An 18709-nucleotide genomic window follows, 5' to 3' on the forward strand; every position below is an offset into this window, starting at 1 on the left:
GTTTCTGTTTTGAAAAATATTGTGCTAGTCACAGATCTCCTAAGCACTATTTTCACAGGTATCTTTGATGATAATGCAGAAACAGTAAGTGTTATTCACTGATTCTTTATCTGTCTGAGTTAAGTGGGGAAAAAAAATGCTCGATGGAGACACTGTGTAAGGAACACTACATGTCTTCCATTACAAAACTAAGAAAAAAATGTTGTGTGGTGTTATAAGGGAACATGGTGCTGTTTATGTTGTATTCCTTGCAAATTGTAGGCTCGTGGTCGAGCTCGAGCTGATGAGAGCACCTATGCACTTGTGGCTTCCAGTGGCTCAGGAGCTGTTGAACGTGAAGATGTTAATATTTTCCGTGAGAAAATGATGTATAAGGCCATTCAGCGTGTCCAGAAGATGCCACAGGAGGAGTATTTGAATAAGGTATTTATTGCAACTCTGCACTTTCCCTTTGAAGGAGACTGATTTGTACTGTAAGAAATACTTTCTATTTGAAATCTACTTAGGGGAGGAAAACTTAAAATAATACTGGTTACTACATATGGCCTTGAATCCTTCTGCCAGTATTCGTTTTAATAATCTGTGTTTTCTGAGCCTTTAGAAAAATCTCCTTTTCTGTTGGTAAGGAGGGAAACACAAGTTGGGAAAACTGACTAGAAGTCATGTTGTCAGTGAACTCAGTAAAATAACTGAAAAAAACCTGTCATTCCACCACAACGTTACAGTGTTCTTACCGATCTATTTCCAGATTCAGAATTTCCAGTTGCAAAGTATAGTGGAAAAACAAATGAAGGCAAAAAGAGATCAGTGCAAAATATACAAGAAAAATCCTTCACTAATAACATTCCTATGCAAAAATTGCCACAAGCTGATATGTTCTGGAGAAGACATCCAAGTTATTGAAAAAATGCATCATGTCAGTGTGAAAAATGATTTCCAGTAAGTGTTCATGAACTACTCTATCTCTTTCAGGCAGAAACAGATTTTCTTTTCAGCAGGGCTGTACAGGGCATGTAACCCTGTAGGTCCTGTGAGGAAAGAAAGATTGTTTAATATTATCAAGTCCTAATCTGTATGGAATTTACAGTTAATGAGTTTGAAGGTAACGTTGATTCTTACCCCTGATTTCAAGGTGACCAGAGTTTAAAACTTTGGAAAAAAATACAGCTTCTGCAGTAATATTAATTGGGTCACGTTATATAATACAGTATGTATTCCACAGTGTAAATGTAACCAGAGATGAACACCAGTTACTCAAATACTTACACCAGTAACAGACCCAGGATAAGAGTTTGACTATAACCAGTGACTCAAACAACATACTGGCCATGAGCTGTGCATTGACAATTTAAATTTAGAAGATGTATATTTATATATTTAGAGGATGATGCACACCCCTTTTAGTTCTCCCAGTGTTCTTACTCCTCCATTGCAAGAGATGCCAACTAGTTTGGTAAACATTTGTGTTAAACTGTGTTTAACTTTTCAGTGCCACGATGGCAGATGACTTCTTTTCCCACTTGTAATGGAAATTAAGAGTACAAGAAAATGTTTTAATTCAACTTGAGTTGTATTTGCTTATTGCAGTAGATTTGTAAGGATATTGTACATTATAGATCAGTCCTGTTTGACTAATTAAATAACAGACACCATCCTACCAAGGTACTGCCCTCCAAAGTTGTTTCTTTGAGACATATCACTGGTATAATTTGCGAAGTCTTTTTGAAGAGTTAGCAAGAAATTAGTACCCATATGTTGAAAAAATTAAAATTGCACTGCAACCCTGAACATTGAACTGCTTTTATTGTGAAATTGTCTTGTCGGCATAACATTATCAGTGAATTTGAATAGCCCCTCTGGACAGGTTAATAGTAACCCTCAAGATCAACTGCTCCCTAAAGTAATGTAAGAATGTGCACATACTCTGCAGCTCTGGATAGTCAGGAACAAATGATTCTGTTAAGGAGTAAGCAACGTTGAACTACAGGCAATAAAAAGAAAGCTCTAACTAGCAGGTACCATTTCTTTGACAGCTCCATGGCATCTGAAAAAAACAAGCTAGGTCTATCCCCTATTATAACAGAGAGCCTGCTGTTCCTGCTTTAAGATGTGTGAGGGACAATGCAGCTCCTGAAATGCTGTGAAAGGAGGTATGGAGTGCACTTGTATTTCACGTTACTTAGGAGCATGAAATATGACCTTGCATTTTCTCCAACTCCTGAATGTGCGTAATGGTCAGAGAGGGTTTTTTAGGTTTTGTATCTGACTTCAGCAATTGTAGTCACTGTGTGTTTAAGTCTGTATGTAGCATTGAATGACCAATGTATTCTAATGCACGCTGTCTGACTGTTTTTCAGAAGTCTTTACCATACAAGAGAAAATAAGACACTGCAAGATAAGCATGCCGATTACCAGACAAATGGGGAAATAATATGTAAAGATTGTGGACAAGTGAGGAACAACTTATTTTCACACTTCTATGTTGTTGTTTGTTTGTATTCATTTCTGTCTAATGATCCTGTCTATTTTATCTGAAAAGTAATTTTCTTATACTTGCAGGCTTGGGGAAATATGATGGTTCACCGAGGTCTTGACCTACCTTGTCTAAAGATTAGAAATTTTGTGGTTGTGTTTGAAGACAAGAAAACAACAAAGAACATTTTTAAGAAATGGGGAGAACTGCCTGTCACATTCCCTACTTTTGATTATGCAGCTCATTGTCCTTCAAGTGATGAAGATTAAGGACTTGAATATGAATGAATGAAAATAAAAGCCCTTTTCAACTGTTCTCTGACTGCTGATTTAGAAGCTCCTGTGTCCCATAGAGAGTGCTCTGCATCATAAATGCTGTGAAAGCTCCTAGGCATGAAGAAACTGTCCTGAAGAGGAAAAAAAAACAAGGAAGGAGAAGGATGAAGTCAAACGGCTGCTGTCTGCACTCTGATTTGCAGTGGTACTCCGGGACATAGAAGATAACCAAATACATTGTAGTCATGTATCCATGGAACAAATTCCCATCTCTACTCACTACAGTCCATCATGGAGTGACAACACTATCAAAACTGCGTTAAGATGACCTGTCTGTCAAGCACAGAACATAGGACAGACATCTTGAGATGTGCCGTGGTGATTATTTTCTGGTTTTCTTCCTACTATACCCCTTTTGAAGACAGCATTTCAACAGAAGAGCCACGTAAAGAGAACAGATTAGCTGAGTGCTATCTCTGAATCGTTGCTTCGTCAGTGTTTTCGTGACTCAGTTTTTCCCCTCTTATGAGCTCATACATTTTGACAGAGTAAAATTGTTTCCATTAAAAGACATTTCAAAAAATCAAGCCCTTAACCTGACTGGAAATTGATTATTTTAATGTCAAAGAAGGACAATGCCAAGTAACTTTCTGTGTGTTAGTTTCGTAGGGTTGTTAAACTGCTTATATAATGAGGTATATAATTTTTTTCAATAAATTACTATAATGATTAACTTCTGTGACACTGTTTATTGTCTTTCACTGTAAGTATTTTGACAATAATAATACCACAGTTTCACCCTGGAAATTTAAAGGATAGTGGTACTCTGACTGTAAAAATAGCATACTGTGTCTTCATATTTATCTCGTTGACAGATCCTGCACCCCACCCCACCCCTCCATTTGCAAGCAAGAAACTGGAGAGTGGAAAGAAGGTCTGTTTGTTGTTTTAACAGTCAGCTTTGCAAATTCAGGATAATGTGGTATGTTTACTGGCACGGACATGTAAACACTTCAGTAGCCCCAGTTCCTAAGTTACAACATAGCTGAAAAATGTATCCCAGCAAAACAGAATCTTATTATGGCTGGATCTGTAATTGTTCTACATTTTAAAAAGAACTATAAATACTATGAACATTTTTTTAATTCAGATTTGATTTCAGTTTTGCATTAGGACTGGATTTGGGTGGCTCTTTTTTCTTTCTCATATTGTATTTTACTTAATACTGTGGCTTGTGGCTACTTCTAGAATCTGCTGATTTAGCATTAAGTGCAGGATTAATTTTATACTTTTTACACATTGATCTGAGAATCCGACTATTAAAAAATATTGAAGATTGATAAATCACACATGATTATAATTTAAGATGTGTTTTATTCATGTGCTCAGTATCTGATGAGATGCTATGAAATATACTAAAAACTAGTTATTAAAATACTCTGCCTGGGTATCTTCACCCAGATCATATCTGTATTAAAGAGTTGCTACAATTACATAAATGTAATATAATACACTGTACATAGCATTTTCAAGTGTCTGAAGTAATTTATTCAGTACTTTTAAGGAAGTGTAAAACCCTGGTGAAAAGATGGTATCATTACATAGGTTGCTGCTGGGTCTTCAATCAGTTTTCCATGCTGACTAGATTTTCTGAAATCTAAGCTTTTGATACTTCCCTTTATTGAAGCAACAAGAGCATATGCAGCTGGATTTCTTTGTTCTTTTATAGTTGAGTTCAACAGGGGCATATCACAAACATGCTTGGGCTTCTTGTAGTTCATCTGTGTGCTGCTGTTACACACCCAGTTCCTAGCATTACTCAGCCATGTTGTCACCAAAGCTTAGAGTGTTTGCACAATCGCACTTCAGCATAATGCGTAATGAACCTCAAATGAATCCTGCTGGCTGTAGGATAATGAATCTCCACTTCAAGTGATTGTCTCTGAATGGGGTTGTAAAACGTGCCTATATTGTTCATCCAGGAAGTGTGAAGTTGTAAAACACAAGCTAAATTGCTGTATTTTATCTGCTAGTTACTTCTACATTTATTGCCTTTATGGACCCAAAGTCCTCCAGGGAGTGTGACAAGTCCTGATTGTATTTTCTACTTAGAGCTTTTATTTGTTCACAAATGTGGAAAGAAGAAAAATTGTTATTCACTGGGGATTTGTCTAGCTACGTGTGTGGCTACTTAAGAACTGGTTCAGCTTTACTTGCTTTTTCATTATTCTATCTTTTGGTCTGATGTCATGCACAACCTACATCTTTAAAACTGCGTTTCCTCATCTGGGAATGTAAATGCTTTAGTGCCCTAGAGTAGTTGCGTAACTGGTTAGATAGTTGCTGTACAAACTGAGTATGTTTTCTGTTCTGTGATCTGTCCATTTTCCCGATTCACCCTCTTTCTAGCTTCCTTACGCTTTTCTTTCTAATCTTGTATTATGGGATTCTGATGTTGCAAAATTTAGGAAGAGCTTTGGCGGTTGAAATAATTGTTGTTTGCTTCTTTGCTGGTACTGGTATAAACAGTCCACAGAAGGGAGTTCTGGTGTTAGAAGCAATAGGTCTACAAAGCTTGTAAAGGTCATTCTCTGACAGGTAAATTTTGTTTTGCTTCTAATACTGCAACCTTTCTGAATCTTATTACAGCAGATGCCTAAATAATTAGACTTCCAAATCAGAAAAATACATAGTATGCAGCATAGAGGCATTTTGCAAAGTCTTTTAGATCACGTGAATTTGAATAATTTACTTTGAGACATTCTCTAAATAAGCATTAATTAGAGGAAGCTATCTATTTGGAAATTAAAACTAGCCTGATCAAAACCTGCATTTGCAATTTTGTGGTGTTCTGGTTGTCAGAAATGACCAATGTCGGTAGGAAAAAATGGATTTCTCTGAACTGTGTTACTGAAAATACATATGGCATTAACCACAGAATGCGAGGAAATAAGTAACGGTTTGGAAATACGAATAAGAAGCATGAGTTACATGGGGAAAAATAATTTGTCATAATTCTTTTCTGTTTTGGAAATTTTGAATAGCTGCGGTTTTATCTTGTTAGGAAACTATTGGTTTTGAGCTCAGTTCTGCTCTTCATAATGCACTGTATCAGGAACAATGTGTTTTAGCCTTCTCAGCCTTTTTTTCCTGCGTTGGTTTATGTCAACAGGATCAATCTTACTCAGAAACTTTACCTTGTATAACTTGTACTTCACTGTTGTGACAAGAACTGGGGAGAGAGAGGAACTGAGTTAATGGGAGAATAAGGCATGTTTCATATAACTTTCTTTCAGACAATTGATTTGAATCTCTTTTCAAAACACCCCCCCACAAAGAGTTCTGTAAGGCACATTGCCAAAAGACTGCCCAAATCAGCTGCTGCCTCACCAAGTGTAATGGTTAGGGTTCAAATTCCAGCCCATACTGTTAGGATAAGGTGGTAATTTAACTACCTTTGGTGGTACATTGAACTCTTTTTTTTTTTTTTTTTTTTTTCTCTGTAAAACATTAGCCCAAGTGCTGCTGGACAGTTTGGTGTGACAGGAAACCTGTCTCATCTAGCACATTTTCAATTTTCAAAGAAGCCAGCTGGGATGATTAAGATTTGGGTACTCTGTCCTTGTTAACCTCCTCTGAAAAACCATAGTCCCTGTGCCTGTCTTCTACAGAGAGGCACCACCGTTCAGGACTCCTTTCCTCACTCTTATTTTTTCCCTTTTTGGTGTTTAGCATGTGAGAGAGGTACAAGACCAGGGCAGGGAGAAAGAAGAGATGATTTAGCAGACTTCACGTGCAAAATCAACAATGCCTGAGCCCAACCTGCAGCTTCCAGTCACTGCTCTCACGTCAGACCTAGTGAATATTGTCAGCTCATGGCTGCCTCTGGCAGTTGACATTTACCACACCGGCTGAGGCGGCGGCTGAGCCAGGCCTGGGGCTGCAGCCAGGCCTGGCCACCCCCAGCAGGCGATGGAGGCCGAGCAGAGGAAGGTGCCAGGCACCGCCGTCCCCTCCAGCATGGACACCGGGTGAAATGGCTGGGGAGCTACAGGCCGCAGTCTTTGTTTTGTAGCTCACTTCAGCTGCTGCCATGCCTGGTGCCTTTCCATGCATAACACAGAGCCTAACGCACGGCTGCGGAGCAGAGCAGTCCGCACAGGTCGTTGGTTCGTGTTTTCTCCCAGCACAATGTCCAAATGATGAGCAGGGTGCAAGGCTGACCTTTTATTTTTGCTCCCTCCCACCCCCCATAACAGCACGTGGAATGCCTGGCCCAGTCGCATGCTCAGGTTGATCATCTGACAGAATGACTGCTGGCTCTGCGGCGGGAGCGCGGGATGGATTTCCTTTTTGAGATCATCCTTCTGAGACCTGGGCATTGCTCATAAGCAGTTGTGTGTCACAGGGTGTGTGGAGATGCACTAAAGAGCATCCAGCCTCCCGGAACGGTGCTAGCAAGCCTGGAAGCGGGGGGCTGGGGGGTGCTGGCACAGAGCAACGCGCAGCGAAGAAAGGGGGCGACAGCGCGGAGCGCTGCTGGGAGCGCCCGGCTCCTGCGGGACAGCGGGCGGCGCCGGGGCGGGCCGGCGAGCGCTGCCTCTGCCTCCTGCAGCCCGCCTTTCGCCGCCAGGGGGCGCGCGGCCGCAGGCAGGCGGCGGGCCCGTGCCCCTCCGACCGTTATTCCCCTCCCGCCCGCCCCGCGCGCCCGGCCGTTATCCCCTCACGGCGGCAGCGCCCCTGGCCGCTGTGGAGACCCGCCTGAAGCACCGGGCAGGGTGCGGGCTGCCTGCCTGTACCCCGCCTTCGCCGGCGCTCCCCGGAGCGGCTCTGAAGCAGAGCAGTAGTAAGAGTATTTGGGTGAAGTCAGTCTAACGAGCACGACATACTTTTACTTCCATTTTCGAGCCTCTCCTCTCTGCTGAGGGCTCCCTTATGTAACTTGACGCTGCGGTCTCAAAGAGTTTTCCCTGTTTTCAGTTGACCTCATTTCAGTGAGCTAAATAAAATACATGCAATTGGTGGTTTAAGCACTATTTCAGAATTTGCAGTGGGCCTGTAGATATTTACTTCTTTAAGTTCTCTTACACAGCCTGTAGAGTTTTATGGTTTTCTAAGGAAAAAAAGTAATTCTCACATGTGGAAGACATTAAACAGTATCTATTTCTGCTTCTTGTTTTGCATTCTTACATGGTCATTTATTATTTCAAAAAGTAAATATATGTGAAGTATATATAAACAATAAAGCTACTGGATTTTCCTTTACATTCTCTGTAGAGTAGAAACAAGGTCACAACTATGTCCTGAGAACATGACGATTGCCAAAATACACAGTACATATCAAGTAACTGTTGTGTCATAAAACTCTGAAGTTAATGTAAGCAGATGTTGGTTACAGCTCACATTGATGGGAAGTATATAATCACCACCCCTACAGCCACCCACTGTCCATTTCTGGTCCAAGAACTTCCCCAAAAGCATGTTTCTAATTTTATGGAAACCCTTCGAAATTTGGCACAGTTTTCAAAAGTATGTAGGAAAAAAAAAAAAAAAAGTCTGCCAGAGGTTTGGCCTCCAACTGTGAAAACAGACACTGCCTTTTCAAACTTCTCTCCTAGATCACTGACCAACACCCAGAAGAGAGAATTTACATTCTTTTAGAATACAGCAGGAAAATGAAGGTCTGTATGCTGCTTTCAGCTTTTGGTAAATTTACATCTGTGGTTTTTAAACTGTCAGCTACTGCACCAGCCCAGGCTCCGATGTGAAAGTATTTGTTTTAAAGAAAATGGAAAGGGAAGTCTTTTCAAATGTACTGCAGGGACATTTTTGCTTGTTGCTTGGATGGATTACAGCAGTTAGAGAGAGTGGGAGGATTTAATTATTTACCAGCTATAGAAGTGTGTCTCAGGCAATATTAGAAATGTAATTATTGTTTGTTTCTGTCCTGCAGACCCGGCTAAAAATCATATTTGGCGTGGTTATATGCCTTTTGCTTTCTTTATTACTTATGTGTATTATACTGCTTCCATCAAGAGGTAAGGCATTTGTAATCTAATGTAGTGTAAAACAACATCTTTAGCTACTATGGCTTCTAAAGTTCACAAAAGTTTGTCAGATCATTTTTCTTGTCAGAATTGTTACGGCTTTATCACTTTACAGAATTGTACTGACAGCTGAAATATCCTGAAGGTAGGATTGAAATGCCAGCAGATGTTGAAACAAGGAACTCCTTGAAGTGAAAAGCACCTGAATTAACTTTATTGTGCATGACATAGAATGTTCTTAGACAGAATTGCAAAAATAATTCTTAGATCTCCTCATATTATGTTATTTTTTTGTGTGTTAGGGTTTAGGAGACTCACAAACTGTTAGTAATTTTCTTTAGCTTCATGAACTTGTATTTGGTTTTGAATGGTTATGTAATAATTACAGAAGTTCTCTATCCAATTACAAATTAAACATGTTGTTGTAGGTTGGGTATGATAACTTTTTTGTGAACATATTTACAACTGCATTTTAAAATTAAAGTCAGCATTGTATAAAACAGGGTACATAGTTTGCTCTAGTAGCATTATGCCAGCTGCAGTTAAATCAACACAATGTGTTCTGCTGAGTCCTCTGGTAAAGTTTGAAATGAGTGTGGTTTGAAATTTACAGCCCAGGCAACACTGACTTGATGGTAATTTTTTTTTTGAGAGGTATAATAAGGTCAATGTAAGTATTTACATGGCCCTTTCAAAATAGCAGAGTAACTGAATGTCTTTGAAATTATTAAAATAATAATAAAAAAACCCTATTCCAGTAACAGTTTCAATTTAAAGGGATTTTTATTCTATTATTATTCTTTGTTCATACGTTGGCAGGGTGTCTGAGATGAAGAAATCAGTTTTGCATTTACAACTAAGTTATAAAATCAGCTATCTGCTGAAGTCTGAAATTTAAGTCCTGTAGTTAATATGCAAGTTTTGTGAAAGGTGAAATCTCTTTCCTACCTGATACTTCTGTGGAATATGCTTATCCTGAGTTGTTTCATTGAGAGAAGGGTGGAGGTTTCTGAAGGAGTTAGGGTTGATTCTGTTATGCAGCATGTGAATATGAGGATAGATTATATCAAGGTGGGAGGCAGTGCTGTAAAGAGTGCTGTAAACACCTCAGAGTGACAAGTTTGATTTTACTGTCAATGATAGGGTGCCAGATTTTTTGGCTAGCTTAAGCATGGTCAGATCTGAGCTTTTATTATTAGGTAAATGTATGGTATTAAGTCAGACTTCTCATACCAAGTCTGCATGTTAAGACAGGGCAGAATATTTTTATGAGATTTAAATAAATAAAAAAAGAGGAAACAAAGAGGCTGGAGACTGAGGATTGGTTTGGCAGTCTGAAGAAGCTGCTAAAGATCATGGAAGATACTGCAGGAGTGAGTGTATTTTTCGCTTCTGAAGTTATCACATACCAGCCCACTGGTCTTATTCTGAGCCTTTTCAGTACCTGAGCCATTACAAAGAACTCTCTATAGTTTCTTGGAATAGCGACTTGGTAATCAGTCATATCAGGCATCACTTTTAGATCCACTAATGATAAAGAATTTATCTTACTTTACAGAATGCTTTTGAAGGAGCATTTTAGACAATTGTGGAATACACAGTTATGTTGACACACAATTATGCTAAACACATCTGATTATGGCTTCTTATTCTCAAGTGGAACTGCAAGTGGTGCAGTTATCTGTTCGAATGGCTAAACCTTTCTGAATTCTTAGTAGTCTACTGATCAGTTTCAAATGAAAGAAATACAAATTTATTTTGCAGTTACAAATTGTGCAAGTCGAAGACAGACAGGAAATAGCTACAGAGAAGGAATGTTGTTTGTACATTCCACCTTTATTACTGCTTAACTGAAAGGATGTGGCAATCTAGGAAGAAAATTAATTGCATATGTTAAATGTATAGGCACAGACCGACTAAATTTCTGCTTAAAAAAAACAGGAAAGAAAAATGTTATCTTTAATTCTGAAAGTAGAAGTAATATTTAGTTCTCATTTTGTCTGCTAAGTTTCTAGCAATTTCATGTTCTTCAAACTTCTTAAAAAGTGATAGCTGGTTTTGGTTTACACATGGAGGAGTATGAAAAATTCTCAGAAGTTATACTGGAATATAATTTTCTGTTTGGAGACGATAGTAAGGACTAAATACTTAGTTGCAGTTATTACACAGTTTCTGTGGGGTTCAGAAGAGCAAGGTGGATAATCTCAATATAGTGAATGCCATCTATGCCTAAGAAATTAGTGACAGTTTTTTGACATTTCTTTGAGTTAGGAATGTGCTGTGTTGTTTACCTAACTATGATAACCTAGTTACAATAACCCAATGCAGAATAGTTCAGAAAGGTTCTTTTCACTTGTACACTGGTGTACCCAGTCCTGTTTTTCTGCAGCATAAACCAGAAAGGAAATACCTGTCTGCAGTTGAAAAGCAATAGTGAAACTGCAGGCAGAGTTACAGATAACTGAAGGTATTGCTTAGGCTCCAAGTTAATTTTTTCTTGTGCTATTTGTAATGAATATCCAGAATCTTGCTTGTCAATGTGTCTGTCCCCATTGTACATTTGACCTATGCCTGAGACCAAGACCATTGCAGTTTAGTCACAGGGCATGCTTCTCAGCCAGGAACTGGTGAGCAACCTGTTTCTTAGGAACTGGTGGTGTTCTTTGCTGCGCCCCGGCCAAATCCATTTTCTGATTCAGTAAATGCCTCCCTGTGTTCCAATGCAAAGTCAAACAAGGGTGGCTTCCATCACTGTGGCGTGGAAGAAGAATGGTTCTGGTCAAGGATTCAGTTGCTGGCACTGAGTTCAGCTGGAGCTGGTGCTGTTAGTTGCTGCTTTGTAATTGACATGTGTGCCTGGATATTTGACTTAGAAATAAAGAGAAATTCTGATCTTCTTGGCCATCTATCAAAATTGGCAAGTGGCAATTAGAGAGTGTAGACTCTCAGCTGTTGATGAAGTTCTGTGTAATTCAAAATCAATACATTAACTGTGACAGTGTGCTTCCACCAGAATCTGGTGGTTCAGTCTGAGCTATGAGTTCAGGCTCAGATCTAAGCCATAGTGTAAACCTAGCTACAGTGCTCTGTACGCTGGTGGCAGAAAGCTATTATAAGGTTAGTAGAACAGAGTAATAAAACCCAATATTATGATGGATTAGACTAATTCATACCCATTCTGTACTTAGACTGCATAAAAATTGATAGGAATTCATACTAAAATTTTTCTAGAAAAGTTCTCAAAAACCAGTATGCTCCTTTAGTTTGTATTCCCTTAACAGGGTTCAGTCTGCTGCACATGTGCAGCTGTGGTCTGTGACAATACTCCTAGGACTGTGGGGCTGGGTGGGCCTTTTCTTTCCAAAACTGACTAGTGCTTTGATGAAACTCTTTGTTGCTTAAGTTCTTATATCATCATTAAATGCTTAGCCAAAACAGGCTCTATTAATTTTCTGTCCTTGTTTACATGCTGGTGGCAGAATAAATACTCTGGTTTAGGACTAATTTAAAGGGATCACCATAACAATCTTGCCTCTCCAAGTCTGTGCTTAGAAATGATGTATGATGGCTGTGATCTAAGATAATTTTTATTAGCTTTTCTTTATAAATATATTTTCTGAAAACTTTATTTTCCATAACTGGAAGGGATTATAATTATTCTTCCTCAGTGTATAGTTAGTTTCCTTTCCCGGACTCTTATGCAGTAGAGATGTTGGAATCAGTAGTAAACAAAACCATTCTCATTCTAGTATGTTCTAGATTTCTGTACAGTTTCCGTTCCTACCAGTAACGAGCTGGATCATACTCTGGAGCATGACTTCTTCAGACTTCGTCTTTTCTTCTCATTCCAAAGGGTGGTTTTGAAGTAACCTTCACTGAGAAAGCAGTGGCACACCTCACAAAAAATGACTGAATGTAATGCAGGTAGGGAAAAGCAGATTCAGCTGATGTGGAGCTGAGGGTGACCAGAAGTTCTGGAGCAAGAGCAGGAGCGTTGGAGTTAATTTCTGATGCTGAATGGGCTATGGTTTCCTCAAGTGGAAGGCTGGCTTCCTGCACGTATTGAAGGAACTTGTGCTTTAGCTATTCAGCATCAGCCCACAGAGATAGGATTGGACATTATAGTCCGGAAGCAGAATATAATACCATACTTTTTTGACACGTCATCTATTTGCTGTGTAGCAGTGGTTGCTAAATAAAATACATATAGAGCTACATATATGATAAATACATATAAACATATATATATATATATATATATAAAACAAATACAGAAACCAGAATACTTTCTGATTATTACAAATGCTTGCTTTAATTTGGCAGGAGTAGACACAATTTACATGCATGCACATTAGACCATGTTGTTGAATAAGCCAACAAGACTTTGAAATTTAAAGCAAGGGTTGTGTTCATCTACATACATCCAGGCTTTGAAAGAGAATAATCCTGATAATTTCACAGTGATGGAATGGTGTGTATAAAGTTAATCTGAGTTTAACATAATTGAAAGTTCTGTTTTCTGTGGTTTGTTAAGCTTTCTCACAACAGTGAACAGAACAGTAAAGAAGAAGGTGTCTGCATAAAGCCAGTGACAGTTAATAGGTGCTTACAGGATTTTATCACCACAATTATACATGTACACTGAATACACTCAAACGCATGAGTGAGTAATTGTGATCATGAAATATATAAAGCAAGTTACACTGTGAAGCAAATTAGCCAATTTAGCGCACAAAGAAATACAGAACTGCACCCTGTAAATGAATGCAAATAGACCACAAAGAATTAAAACTGAGACATTGGGGTGGTGAAGGAAAAAGAGCAAAGCTGAAATTTGGTAAGCTTTCATTTCTGTGGCTGGCTCTGGTATTTGCTTCCTGTTTTGTCCCTGGGCATCTTTTTTAATCTTTGTTATTTCGTAGAGAAACAAAACACAATGAAAGAATTTACCAAGCCTACCAGCAGCGGTCCAAATCAATGTCTGTATAGTGCTGCAGACATGTAAAGTGCTTTTCATGTTACAGTCTGTTCTGTGAGCAGAGATTTTGAATACCATTATTGAACCAGCCTTTAGTTACAGAAGAAAGAACCAGCAACAATTATAGGAACTATTAAAGATGCTGCTTTTAATTAAAGTGTTTAAAGATATCTTCTGTTGCCTAGAAACAAGCATTCAAAATTTTAAGTAGTCAAGTAAGAAATAGTTGTGTTCATATTTTTTGCAGTGCACTGGTAGAAATTCAGATAGGAGTGGACATATTTTGAAAATCATTAGCAGTCATAATAAATTATCACATAATATTAAGTATGTAAGGGTGAAATAACTAACAGAGTAAAGGTTCGAGTTAGAGCTGTGAAAATTAGACCAGAGATGAGACATTCGTGATATTGCTTGTCTTTTTAGTAAAAAATCCTTTTAAGTGGAGTGAAGAACCAGGAAATTTTACCAGATTAAGGTATCAAACAGGACTGCAAATTTAAACTTTCTATACACACACCCATGGAAACAGATCTTAACAGTGCATTTCTTTTGCTAATAGGCATATTCACTTAAAAAATTTAAACTGAAAGCTAGTGGTAAGTAATCAGCAGTCAATCTAAATAGAAATGGATTCTTCTTTGGAATTATTTTCCATGCATTTTTTTAAAAGTTTGCCATCTTCTGTGTTTATCATTAACTTACCAAAGATCTCTAATATACAGTTATGATATTAGCAAGAGGAATTAACCTCTTATTGAACTTCTTGGGATAATTTCTGGACATATTGCTAGCTCAGAGTTTGAGTTTATACTGGTAGGTTTTTGCCTATGGATTGGCATTCAGTTTTATTTCTCATGACAGCTCTCTTCTGCATTAGTGCAGGCAAGGCTAGTGTCAACAGTCAACCTGACATGTGTATTCTACAGTAAGTAATAGTCACTTAGCAGAAAAAACATATTTTCATTACAAAGTACCATAGAAGAGAATATGAAGAAACATTTCCCAGGAAGTCAGTGTGATCTTAACAGAGAGGGCAGCTGTAATGAGGAAGTGATGGAGCATGATATGAAACCTGAGGGCAACGAGTCATCTTGATTATCTGGCTGTCATCTGAGAGCTCTGAAGGAACAAACAGGGGAAGTGGCAGAGCTCTACTAGGCTGTAGTGTGACATCCTCACTACCTCTGAAGACAATGGCAAAAGTTCCCTTGATTTTAAAGCAGAAAAGTATAGAATCCAGAATGTCTAGACTTAAAACCTGCCATTATTATGGTACTGAACTTTAAAAACTGGCCTTTATCAGAAATGTTCCTGTGTCTTTTTGAGGATTAACTGTTTTGAGTACTCTTTCTCTTGTGAACTGCACAGTTTTCCTTTTTTGCCTTTTTTTACATTTTTGTAATGGAATTTTTCATTTCCATGCACTTAGCAAGCCTGCATTTTCAACATTACCCTCTTCTCAACCAACTGGTTGTCCTTAAATTTTGTTTTTAAAATCTGCCCTATCTTAAGTTGTTTAGCTTTGAGAAGAAACATTTGATAAGAGCCAAAAAAGCAGCTACAACTTTGTGCATTATTTTTATGCAGCTCTCTGATCTGCTTAGAAATCAAATATTAGAGTACCTGTCTTCTCTCCAGAGTCATTGCCAATTTTCTTTTGCAGCATTAAATAAAAACTTGAAGTTTGGGTTCACTCATTCATTACTTTTCAGCAGTATTTTTACCTGCCTACCTTCATCTATTTTTTTCATGTGGCTACTAAGAAATATATGTGGGTGGTGATTAATTTGCAAACCTTATATCCATCTTCTAACACTAGTTGATGAGGCATTTATGAAATTTTGCAGTAGGGAATTGTATGCACATCCTGTTGTTTGACTCTGCTGAATATGTGCAGGTCCCTATGAAAATAGTTGTCTCTACATACCACACAAGTTCATGGCACCCATGCTTTGGAAAAATTTGTCACAAAAGATTTGTCTTTTTTGTGGAAAAGGCTTTTCTTGGACTTACAGGGTCTACAAGTAAATATGTCTGAGTGAATAAATGACTGGGTGAAATAAATTAGTTTGTCTGGTTTCTCATTTTGTATTCCTAAAGGTGAGTCCTTCAGAGGCTAAAGGACCTTATCAGAACTGTGACAAAGAACCTTCCTTCCTGCTGTGCCTACTCTCTGCATACCTCCAGGATTATGCTATCTTCACTGTTCCCTGGTGCTAAATATTGAAAAAAGGAAATACTGGACTAGTAATTACTTCTTTCCTGTGCCCCCCATCCCACACACACACACACTTTTCACAGCATTGCATTAACAGAAACTGCCTATCTTCCTCTTAGCTGTCAACACAGATGATGGTCTCCGAGCTCTTACACTGGAGGATTATTTGAATGGAAATTTCCAATATAAAACATTTTTTCCATATTGGGTGTCAGGTAGGTAAAACCTTTTCTCAAATGTACATAAGCCTTTCTAATATCTATTTCCAGACTGGTTCAGACTCAGAAATGCAATTTCTTTCCAGCTTTACTGTGAATGAATGCTAACTATGAAATTAAACAATCTGCTACTTGAAACTTACAGTTAAAATTTACTATTCTATCAGTCATTCTAGAAATGCCAGGTATTTGATGTTTCAGCAGGCATGTTTGAGTCAATATAAGCTATAATTTTACGGAGGTCCTCAGTGTTTTATTTCTTTTACTATCATATTCATTGCAGCAAGTGAAAGAAATATGTCAATGTGTCAGTCATTTCTTAAACAGTCTCCTTTTTTGTGTTTGTCACAGCACTTTTTCATTTACCATTTGTAATAATTGAGGTAGCCTGTGTTACAGACCTCATTCTTTTTTTTCAGTAGTACGTAGCTCCACAATGAGTCCAGCTGTTCTTATCTCATTTAAGAGCTGAAATTCCTGAGTTTCAATGCATTGCATAAAAAATAAGGTTGAGTTTCTAAGCAAGTTCCTTAAGGTAGAAGGTAAAGGTGTGAGGTTAATTGCTGGTGATATATGTGTCTGCATGTGGCTGAAACACTAGTCTTGCTATCATTGAATGGCAGCAGCATCAAAAGGCTTGTGCTAGATCAGGGTGCATTCTAGTTCACACACTACTACCACTCCCATCTATGCACTGCCTCAAGCAAGTTATAAAACTATACCAAGTTAGTTTTATAGTTAGTTTTAACTCACAATTTTAGAACTGAACTGAAGCTTTCCAGGACATTGCTAACAGGAGTAGAAGTTTTACAACTAACAATTTGAAGTATGTTGACATCACTTGTATGATTTAAAAATTAGGTCACCATTTGTTAGAATTCTGTCTGAATGTCTGAAGTATGTAGGCAGCATATCACCTAAACCTAATATTCCCTTCCCTCTTTATATCCTTCTCACTTAGACTTGTCTTTTCTCTTGACAGTCACAAAGCTCACGCAAAAGCCATGCCATAGATTCCATAGATAGTCATGCCTACAGCATCCCATATGTCTACTTTTCTACTGAAGCAAGGAGTTAAAACTGAGCCTCTCTTCCTAAGGGTGCCTAAGATCACCACAAATGCTGTTACACAAATCAGAGAAACGTGCTCAAAAGATCCAAGGGTGATCTAATTTCCTAAAAATGAACACCTTATACACTGTTTCAGGCTGCTTTTAAACTGTTAATGTCTCACTCTCTCTCAAGCTACACCAAGTATGTAATTCCTTCTCTGTTCATAGCAGTGAAAATAATGATGTGAAACTAAAATTCTGATCTCATTGTCTACCAAACTAAGGCTCAGGTCTTGAGCACAGGTAGGGTTAAATTCCATTCTCATTGAAGGCCACTCACCCTCACTTTCTAGGACCTGTGTGAGTAAGAGCAGTATCATTTATGTAGTGTCAGTTACATGGTACTGCTGTTATCTGCAGAATCTGTACAAATGAGGAAGTTCTGGTGGAATTATAAGCAAAGTTCTTAAATGTTTTGTTTAAAACATTGTGATACTGACCTTCTAACAGGTTTGTACCTGGTATTCTTGATCAGACATGACAGAATAAAATCTGGCATTTAATTATAAGATTAACTAGTTGATCTGTGTGCAGTGTGTAATCTTGAAAATGTACTCAAGAACCCTGAAGACAGTTTGTGGGTAATGCTGTGCCTTCACATCATTAGAAAAAAATATGTAGATGCCAAAAGATATTTGCTCAAAATCTACTCATTGGCAGGGGTGTGAATACTTTGATAGAACAGATCTGTTCTATAGTATCTTCTTGTGCAAGGTAACAGCCCTTTTATCTTGTTTATAAAGATAACGAATATCTTCATCAGTCTGCAGAAGATGATATTATTCTTTACAATGTTGAAATGAACTACCCAACTACCATCATGACTAACAGCACAATGGTACGTACCATTTCAAGTAATAAAAAGGCAGCAAAATACAGTTGTGTTTCAAGTGCCAGTTTAAAAATGAGTGGATTAAAACCTTACTCATCAAATCGTTATTTAAAGGTTTTTTACTAGAATCTAATCTATTTCTTAATCTTTCAGAAACAAGTTAATGCTTCAAATTATGTGTTGTCATCAGACAAATATTTCATAGCTCTGGAAAGCAATTATTCAAAGGTAATTAATATATCATTTAATGAAATGTTTGGTTTTCTTGAGTATGTTGTTCATTGCGATTGCCATAGATAAATATTTCTTGGTACTTGAGAAAGGGGTAGGTTGTGAAAAGACAGCTGATTTTTTTTAATTAGATTGTCTTTTTTCAAGTGAATAATATTATTTTCTTGCTTAATTTTTGCAGCTGTGGAGATACTCTTATACAGCATCATACCACATTTATGATCTCATATATGGGTAAGGCCTGGTATTTCTTACAGAGAGATATGGCGAATACTCTTTAGTGATGTGCTTGCAAGCATTTCAACTGAAAAACTCCACAGTA

At 38.0% G+C, this 18709-nt stretch overlaps 2 protein-coding genes across 6 annotated transcripts in view; both read left to right on the forward strand.

The window, feature by feature from the left end:
• Positions 1–3481, forward strand: part of IFIH1 (interferon induced with helicase C domain 1) — a 28841-nt gene extending 25360 nt beyond the window's left edge. For 2 of the 3 annotated variants that reach the window (XM_055811416.1, XM_027782303.2), the window contains 4 exons: positions 262–423; positions 749–939; positions 2358–2451; positions 2560–3481. In XM_055811416.1, coding sequence (XP_055667391.1) covers positions 262–423; positions 749–939; positions 2358–2451; positions 2560–2742 — 630 coding nt within the window. In that variant the 3' untranslated portion in view covers positions 2743–3481. Of the gene's footprint in view, positions 1–261; positions 424–748; positions 940–2033; positions 2151–2357; positions 2452–2559 lie in introns of those variants that run through there. The other variant, XM_055811417.1, reaches the window with a different exon arrangement.
• Positions 3482–3626: 145 nt separating this feature from the next.
• Positions 3627–18709, forward strand: part of FAP (fibroblast activation protein alpha) — a 45168-nt gene continuing 30085 nt past the window's right edge. The window contains exons 1-8 of one of the 3 annotated variants that reach the window (XM_027782308.2): positions 3627–5346; positions 6481–7142; positions 8367–8429; positions 8702–8786; positions 16114–16209; positions 18068–18162; positions 18310–18384; positions 18569–18621. In XM_027782308.2, coding sequence (XP_027638109.2) covers positions 8424–8429; positions 8702–8786; positions 16114–16209; positions 18068–18162; positions 18310–18384; positions 18569–18621 — 410 coding nt within the window. In that variant the 5' untranslated portion in view covers positions 3627–5346; positions 6481–7142; positions 8367–8423. Of the gene's footprint in view, positions 5347–6480; positions 7143–8113; positions 8278–8366; positions 8430–8701; positions 8787–16113; positions 16210–18067; positions 18163–18309; positions 18385–18568; positions 18622–18709 lie in introns of those variants that run through there. The other 2 variants (XM_027782307.2, XM_005234341.4) reach the window with 2 other exon arrangements.

This window comes from Falco peregrinus, chromosome 8 (genome assembly GCF_023634155.1).
Source record: "Falco peregrinus isolate bFalPer1 chromosome 8, bFalPer1.pri, whole genome shotgun sequence".
Classification (NCBI taxonomy): Eukaryota; Metazoa; Chordata; class Aves; order Falconiformes; family Falconidae; genus Falco; species Falco peregrinus.